Raw genomic sequence first — 9,500 nt, forward strand, 5'->3', positions numbered from 1 at the left:
ACGGGTAGTACCGCCTTCAAATCGTAAAAAATGTCATAACTATTAGCTCCACCGCAGCTGTTTACTGGCTGATACGTTTCTCGAAACCAACTGAATAAATATGCGTTTTAGTATCCGCGATATTGTTTTCTTGGTATTGGTAATCACCGGAATCAGTTTTCCAATCTCCCGTTTTAGCTTTCCGTTATTAAGTACTATTGTAAGATTAGGGTTAGGATTAGGGTTATGCAAGTCCTTAGCTAAAAAAAGTTACATCTACTGAGACACATCTGTAGCTATTAAACGCTCTAAGAGATTGATGCACCGCCCTTCCGTTTCCCTTCTGGATCACTTCATCATAATCTCTCCTCAGCTTTTCCACCATAAACGAAAGCTTTGTGCAGAAATACCTAAGCTCTCTAAATTCTAAAAAGGCAAACTGGCCTTGATTAGCCTTAGCACTCGCTTTGTTAGCTTTGGGATTCTTAGCCTCCTTAGACTAAAGGATTCTGCTGATGCCATCACACCCTGTCTTACCTTTTTAATAAATCTTTAATCTTTAATCATTATTTATACACGGTAAAAAATTCATCAGATACAATAAATTCCAATACAATGACTAACATGCTAAAACCTAAAAATCCTAATCCTAACATTTTAACTTACAACAACTTCTGCTGCTTTTTTGAGTATATGAAAAAAGGGAAAGGTGGTTCCATTTTTAAACCTGGTGCCCAAACCAGCCTTAATAATATTAAAGACCAAGTACGATCTTACTAGTTCTAAGCAAGATCATCAAGAAAGCTGTTCACCATCAGCTGTATACCTACATCAAGGAGAAAACCTTCTTTGCCAGTGAAAAGTTTGGTTTTTGCCCAAACCTCTCAACTGAAGAGGCCCTTGCTCATCTGACTGAGAACATCCTGGATATAAAATAGGGGACAGTGGCTGTAATACATGTACAGGAACTGTATGCCTTGAGCTTGGCATTAGAGATTTGGTATGGTTAACCATCAGATGTTACCAAAGAAACTGCATTTTTTAGGCCAAAATAATAATACTGTGGATTGGTTTAAGTCCTCTCTCTGATCTGATTGTGAACAGGTCTTAATTGGAATCTGTCTCTCTCTCAGAGGCCAGGCACAGTTGGGGTGCCCCATGGAAGTATACTTAGACCACTTCTGCTGGGCTTAATAAAATGTTCATGATCTAGCTGAGTGTCTCAAGTGTTACAAGATCATTTTGTATGCATTAATTTATGATTTTATGATTCTGCGAAATCAGTCTAAGAAGGCTTGAATCTGCTTCACTTAATTGGCTACAATCAAATCTCCTTACCCTTAACTGTTTTGAATCAAAGATTTTTCTATTTGGGAGTAAACGCTGTGTAAAGTCATTAGGCACTGGCTCTGTGATCTGTATAAACCCTAGTCCACTTGAAGAAGTTAGCTCTTTTAAGTATTTTGGTGTAACACTGACTGAAGATCTGTTCTGGGGTGAGCATGTTAAAAATATCATGAGCAAGAAAAATCAGCAACTTGGACTTGTCAGAAGGATCAAGCATCTTTTACCATAATTAGAAGAGCTTTTGAGGTAGAAGCACCCATGCTCTGCAACTCTCTTTCCCAAATAGCTTTGTGCAGTTACAAATCTCAATAATAATATGGTGCATCTAAAGGCTTATCCTTTTAGATCTGTGTATTAGTGATGGATTTTATTTTGTTTTATTTACTTCTCATGCATATATATTTTTATATATTAATATTTATTTTTTTATTCTCTCTTATTTGTCTCTTGAAATGAAATGCAGTTGTAATGTGCGGCTGATCATTCTCATGTTAAGTTGCAAACAATAAGTTCATAAAATTATTATACTACATGTGTATTATTATTATCCCAGGAGTCATTTTCATTTTCTTCACTTTATTTATTTTCAAGCTGAATTCTCTGTGTTGTCCTCCAGCTCTGATGACAGCACTTACTTTCAAATTGAAACTCCTAGTTATTATAATATTACCATTACACAGTTCTCAGTTGACACTATGATGTTATATTAAAAACAGAGAATTTTTAAGATTTTTTCACCCCTCTTTATCCAGAATAGAGTGTGTTTTCTCTTTTACCAATACCAAGTCATACTGAAAAGTAGGTCAATGCATTCATTTTATTTCCTGTTAATCCTAGATAAAGTCGGTGTTACCTTCAAGTGTGGTTTCCCTGTCATTTCTGTCCCGTTACCATCTCGGAAGGAAATATGTGAATTTACTCTACGTCCCCTGAGTCACTCAGTAAAAGATTTCCTTCAAGACTTACAAGCAGAAGATAAGGGAATAGAAAGAGCAGCTGTATACAATTTAGATGGCTCTAGAATTTCTGGAAGCACGGGTGTTGATGTTTTACTGCAGGCAAATTTTAAGTTGGTACTGAATGACGAGTCTTACTATGTATCTGTCCCAGATGAGAGTAAGTAGTGAAAAAATAATCTTTTTTGTTTTAATTTCTTTTTAATGGACATCATGAAATTTCTGTTGAAGCAGTGCTTGTAGTAATTTAATGGCTGGCCCCAATCAAGTCGTTCGGTCAAACCTATTTTTGCTCAGAGACAACTGACCTTCCCCATGTGAAGTTTAATATCAAACCAGAAATTTGTCAACTCCCAGAAACTGAAAAACCACCATGATTATGAATCATTTATCCTATAAAAGTTCTTGATTTGAGGACCTGAGAATCTGTCCAGTGAAGTATTTGACCAGACATTGTGCATTGATTGGCCATTCTTTCAAGCCCTGGGAAGTGTAGCAGATCAATGACATGTGTCATTTTTGTGAATTTGGATTTCAGAATTAAGTGCTGGAAACAAAATGATATTTGCAGTAATAGTTGTGTTTTCACTAACAGGAAAAGCCAGAGTCTCTTTTTTCACCTTAAAAATGAGACCAAGTTTGTTATTTTTCACGTGGAAATCTTTTGATTTGCATGAGAATAATTTTTTTCGCCGAGGTGTAGACCCCACACTACTTTCTCACTTTGAAAATAACCCTAGGGTAACTTGGAAATGGAATTTTTTAATAAATCATTTTAATCGAGCTTCTTTCTTTACTAAAACAACAACTTTGTTTTTTAGGCAAGCCTCCTATTGATGACTTTAGGACAGTTGCACACGTCAAAACCTTGGTGCATCAGTTATACAGTGCCATGAATATAGAAGAACACCAGGTATATATATCAGTTACTGTTTATAATCTGGGCTAGTCTGATGCAACTTGGGCTTAAAAGCTACCTTTTTTCCTAAAACAAGGTAGTTTTCTTATTCATAATCTTTAAGAATGTGAACGCAAGCTGACAACCTTCCCCACCATGTTAGTAAATTCAAAATAAGCCCCTGTAGCATTATTTTAGGGTAATTGCGACTTCACTGAACAATGTCTTGTCACAACTTGATCTCTTTGTACAACTCAAGTGTTACATATAACATTTATATCAATCAGGTTTGCCTTATTCAATAATTGAAGACAATGGCAGGACACCTGCTGTGGATTAAAACAGACTGTGATCATTGTCGTGGTCATGTGTGTGAGCTGTACTAGTATGTCGCCTTTGAGTTATGGATACACATGAAAAGTTGCTAGAAATGAAAGTCAAATCATAATTAGAGTTGCATGTACTCCTCAAGGCGTAGCCAAGTTCTACCAAGTGCATCTGTTGTGGTTCAATTTTATCCTTCAGTTGGTTTCAATTCTATTTCCCTTTGTTTTTTGGCATGGTAATGTATCAGAATGAGTTTAAAACAAAGGGAAATGAAATTTAAACCAAGGATAGAATTGAACCTTAAAACATCCATTACTAGATGGTTGGTTGCACAGCTGCAACATTTACCATTTCTTTTATAACAATCAAAAGAGAACAACTTAAAATTTTTTCGCTCACAGATAGCAGGTGAATGACTTGAGTGTTGTCATTTATTTTTTGCCGAGCTACAACATGTGCAAATCAATGTTCTCTGTTTATAACATTTTAATGTTTTTAACATTTTTTCAACTTCCTCTCAGTATTAAGACAAAACCTCTGCAAACTACATGTATGAGTTAGAAACAAAATATAGTCGCAAAGAAAGTGGTGTGCACAGCTTTGAACACGCATTCACCTATGGATAAACAGTAAATGAATAGTCAGTTAGCCAATCAGAGAGCATGCTTTACTTGTTGTAAGTTATAAATTCTTATAAATTAATATTGATCTAGCACTTCAAATTGTAATATGCAGCATAACGTTTACCTTTAAGTTGAGTAATGTGCATTAGTCAAGAAACAGCATGTTTTTTCTTGTCGCAGTTGGAAAAAGAGCGTTACCTTGTGCAAGAGCTAGAAAAACTGCAGCTCGAACTCAAACCATTAGAAGACCTCAAAACAGAAATTGATCGCAGATCTGAGCAGCGGACAACTGCTGTGGTGTGGGGAGGTCTAGGATTTATGGCATTTCAGTTTGGTCTACTGGCTCGTTTGACCTGGTGGGAGTATTCATGGGATATCATGGAACCTGTGACATATTTTGTAGGATATGGGACAGCAATGGCAGCTTATGCTTACTTCGTACTGACAAGACAGGTATTAAAGAGGTTATTAAATCCCATAATATACCTGAGACGAACATTCCACACTGAAAATTAAATTTATGTTTGGTAGTTTAGTTACCGCAGATGTCAAAGAAAGGACAATAACAATATAACAAAAAAAATAGGCGCGAGAAAACACTAAAAATAAACAGCGTGAACGGCATGAATTTTGCATTTTGTTGATGAATACCAAAGTTTGTGTCTGTTGAACTGAGTTACGTAGGTCAAAAGTACCCTAAAGAAAGGGAAAGTTTTGAAAACTTTCGAAAGTGTCAGTGTGACCGAAGGGTCTGGAAAACTTTAAACGTTTACGGAAAAAGGCGTGGAAAGTCATGGAATCAGTTCAAAAGCTCAAAAGAGCGCCAACCCTCAGTGAAGCTATAATAGTCTGCTAGCAAGCTCTCGTGGCTATCCTCGCTGAGGTTATTTTCTCAGAGTTTCAATTTGACAGTTTGAATAGTTTATTTGTTTTTGTAATAATAATAATGATGATGATGATGATGATGATGATGATGATAATTATAATAATAATTACCCCCGCAGGGTTTTCGCTCAGAAGGCGAAATCCCGAGGAGGTATCCTAGCAACTTGCGCTTATATTTAGAAAAGTACTTACAGTTAAAATGTGCAGTCAGTATACCTAAAAAAATCTTGACTTGCTTGATCAGGGGCCGCAAGGAATCGTTTGGTAATAATGACGTTTCAAATGTTCACCCCCGCAAGTATGAAATGGTTAGGATGACGTGAAACAGAAAATGCCTGAAGGGTCCGCTTAGATTGATTTTGTGACGCTTATTGTACAGTCATACTTCAATACTCTTTTGCGTTACGTGTGTTCAGTGACATTCTCTGGAGCAGTTGTTTTGAAAGCTATGGACCATAAAAAGACACTCATTAAACGCGGATGAAGTTATAAGGGGGCGTATAACTGTATAATTATATACATACAAACACTTGGAGAGTTTGCCAGACAGGAATTAATCATTTACAATTCTTAGCCTGAAATTCATCCGATTACTTCGAGTCGTTATTACTCCCTCAGTGGAGAAAACGACTCGAAGCAATCGGATGAATTTCAGGCTATCACAATTCTTCGACTGGAAACTATTTGCCAGACACAAATCACTTTCGGGGAACAAGACTCAGTCCACAAACAACTGCAAGTTTCCCTGTGCAAACAAGTGAATCAATACAGAAGTTCACCGGTAAATAAATTTTCTGCTAACTTATTGCCCGCTTACAGGTGAAGTATTGTCTTTTAAATAGTTTAAAAAAAGTGACTACATGTAAAACGCGCGGGCGTACCTTGCGAGTAGAAGTTTCTCTCGCATGGCGTTTAGCGTTTACAAGGTAGTTAACGTGGCCCGCTGTTGCCTAGTTGGTTTGTGCATGGATAATAGAAAGACCAACTAAGGGAATGACAAGGGACGCAAACGACTTCGTTAACGCTAAAAGCCATGCAAGACTGAGATAAACCTCTAGGGCTGGCAGGGTAGCGCCGCCCAGCGTGAATTGATCGAACCTTTTATTTTCTAAAGCTTTCTTTCCGGCTAATAAAATGAACTGCATGTAAAAAGTGGAAGAGAAATAGCGAAAATTACCACTTTTAATCAAATCTTTTCTTATAGTTTATAATGTTTTTATCAAAGCTGTGTAAATCGACCTGAATAAGGGCATGGAACCTTGCGTTTCCTGTTTTTATCTCACTTATTGTATGGAATATGTGTGAAAATCTTCTTATGAATCGGTATATTTCAAAGAGCTACACGACGACCAAGAATACTATTGACCAACAGCATACAGAGCGGGGGCAGCTGTACAGTAGTGTCAACTATTACTGGTATTAATAATAATACTTTTTTTAATAGTTTATTAGAAGTGCTTTCACGTGATGGATCTTTGCCTTTCAAACAACTAACACCGTATAATAGGAAAAAACAACATTACTGTTATTGAAATAATGCAGTACTCACATTAATATTAAAACAGAATATACTGGAAATATACTTAAAATATATATGTATCAGCCAAGGTTAAAGAGCCTTTGGGTTGGCAAGCTACTACCCTGCGAGCAGAGGCTACATTTTCGCGGTATGAGATGGCATGCGAAAAGTACTTTTCGCTCGCCACCTCATACCGCGAAAATGTAGCCTCCGCTCGCAGGGTAGCAAGCTACTGAAACTATTTGCATCCATGTGCGAAAAAGTATCCACTGCCATGGGAAGTGATAGTTAAGGGACTGAGGATGATCGTACGTGACATTGATACTTCGTGGTTAGCACTGCACTAGAATTAGGGGTTTAATACTGAAATATAACTCGATTTCCGAATACTAAGTTAAGATTTAAAAACCACTACCAAGGTAGCTGGGGACCCCGTGCAAACGTAATTTCTTTCGTCCCTCGCAGCCCTTGCATCACCGTTCTAAACGTGCCACTTTCCATGTGGGTTTACTAAAAATGGCGTTTGTTTGTTATTTGGGGGATATCCAAAAACAAAAGAAATATTTACTGATCACAGCTGAAAGTAACATTTGTCGTATATCGGCTACACTGATTGTTTACAAGCGTTCTGTGTTATGATCTAAACTAAAAGATAATGCTTAATTTATTCTACTTTTTCTGCAGGAATTTCTTTATCCTGATGCGCGTGATAGGCAGTTTCTACTGTTTTTCCACAAATTTTCCAAAAGGAAATCTTTGGATGTGAGAAGATACAACGATATCAAGAATTCCATCTCTAAAATTGAGGAAGATTTGAAAGTTCTTCGAAGTCCATTGTTTCTGCACCTTCCAGAAGCGGCAAGAATGGAATTACTAGGAGATAGTGCAAACGAAGAAGACAAGAAATGACTGAATCATGAGAGATCACTTAAGGAACCCGTTGTTGAAGAAGTACGGTGCCAGTGTGGCTATAATTTCTTTTCTTTGCCGTCATTCTCCGTGTTGAAATAATTTATTGAGAGCATGAAGAGACAATGATAATGATTGACTTTTGAATATATTTATCACTCTGTCGTGGAATTTTCCTGAGGGTGTTGTCAGGGAAGATTCCAAATAACTCTTTTTACAACGGGTTTAGTATCCTGCGTGGCAGGCGTTCGATAGGGAAGGGAAAGGGGATTTTTGGCGCGAGGGACGCGCGAGGAAGGAGGGAGAGGCGTTCCCCTCCTCCCTTCTCCTTCGAGCGCGGTCTCGCGCCCAAATTCCCTTCCACATCCCATTCGAACGCCTGCCACGCACACGCAGGCTACAGGTTTAGCATTGCTTGTTCTTTTCGCCGTCGATCAGAGCCCTAATTACTTACTTTGCGATATGATCATTGTCAAACAGTTTCGTTAGTTTGTTCAATATAAATCATGAAGCGTTTCCATTCAAGTGAAAACTTTTAAGCAGTACTTTCCCGTAGTGCTGTTTATTATACTTTGCTTTGGCGTGATCTAAGGCCCTGTTCGCTCCAAGGAAAATTTGTTTGTTATGCAAAAAAATCTGTCAACAGCAAGCCATTTCTAGTGCGAACGATTTTTCCACCTACCAAGATTTTCTCAGCTGTCACCAAACTTCAAAGCTGTCGTCGAGAAGATTTGGAGGCGTACAATTTTTTGTCAGGCGACAAAATCCTTTGTTCCGTTAAAGCTATCCTTAGCCTGCGTAGCTGGCGGCATTGTGTAGTAGTCGAGTGAGATTTGGCGGAGGAGCCGTTGTAATATAGTCGAGTGAGATTTGACGGCGGAGCCGTCACGAGCGGCGAAGAAGCGAGAAATTTCGACCGCCTCGTCCCTACTCCCATTTTTGGAACACGGCTCCGCCGCCAAAACTTTAATCTCGCACCCACACAATACCGCCAGCTACGCAGGCTAAGCTATCCTTCGTCGGGTCATCTTATTTCGCGTGTCTCAGATGAGAACAAGGTTGCAAAAACAGAAAATTGGTGATTACAAAATTTTCACATTTCTTGCAAACGTTTGTCGTAGTGCGAACATGGCCTTCTTGAGTCTTTTAATGAAATTCCTGCGGTGTGGCCATCCGAATATAATCTCTCCTGCAAGAGTTCTATTTTTTGTTCTTTCTTTGTTTTGGAAAATTTTACCAAAGGCAAATTTTGTTTGTTTTTCTTTCTAGAATGGGTGAAAAGATTAGGAAATCAACTTTTTTTTTCGCGATCTAATTACTATTTAATGAAATGGTTTCAGTAACAAATACAAATATACTTGTAACTGGCTACAATGTCAGCCAGAAGTGAATTCATTTTATCATAAGTTCACAAATCTGAAATTGTTAGGACATTAAACCACTATGATTAAACAAATTTCGCCCGATTAGAATTCTGCGTGTTTTTACCTAGTCTTATGTATTTCGAGTGATTTAGCCATTACTAGATTTATTGTGTTTTACCGATTCAGAGTGCAACTTGAAATGAAACGTAATACGCCACTTCCGAATTCCAAAACCCTCACTTTCAAAACGAGGCTAAGTGCAAAACCTGTCTTGTGAAATTTCCCCATTTCCACGCAAGAGCGATCGCAAGAAGGAGAAAGTGTAGTTTGTTTTGCGCGTGAGCAGAATATTTGCAGCCAAACAGCTAAACATAGTTGGACGACATTAGGCATGAACAGACCATCATTTGTGGGCAGTCATTTGCAGGGCACGTGGTGCCGGAGCTCTCGGACAATGATAAGGAAGAAGAGAGACAACAAGAGAGAAAAATATACTTTCATAAACGCCAATATCAAAGTCATTAACACCGTCTTGAAAGTCAATAGGGAAAATAGACAAACATAAAAGTGCAAACGCAATTTATTAACATTTTTATGACACTGTTACTACAATCAATTGAGCGTTCTTCACATTTAATTTACAAAAATCGATTTTCGTTTAAACAATGGAAATCCGCTTGCTAAAATCGTATG

At 37.8% G+C, this 9,500-nt stretch overlaps 1 protein-coding gene across 1 annotated transcript in view; it reads left to right on the plus strand.

Moving 5' to 3' along the window:
- Positions 1–8,264, plus strand: part of LOC140929119 (calcium uniporter protein, mitochondrial-like) — an 8,789-nt gene extending 525 nt beyond the window's left edge. The window contains exons 3-6 of the mRNA XM_073378984.1: positions 2,164–2,442; positions 3,104–3,195; positions 4,311–4,583; positions 7,219–8,264. Coding sequence (XP_073235085.1) covers positions 2,164–2,442; positions 3,104–3,195; positions 4,311–4,583; positions 7,219–7,443 — 869 coding nt within the window. The 3' untranslated portion in view covers positions 7,444–8,264. The remainder of the gene's footprint in view (positions 1–2,163; positions 2,443–3,103; positions 3,196–4,310; positions 4,584–7,218) is intronic.
- The last annotated feature ends 1,236 nt before the right edge of the window (positions 8,265–9,500 follow it).

This window comes from Porites lutea, chromosome 2, assembly GCF_958299795.1.
Source record: "Porites lutea chromosome 2, jaPorLute2.1, whole genome shotgun sequence".
NCBI lineage: Eukaryota > Metazoa > Cnidaria > Anthozoa > Scleractinia > Poritidae > Porites > Porites lutea.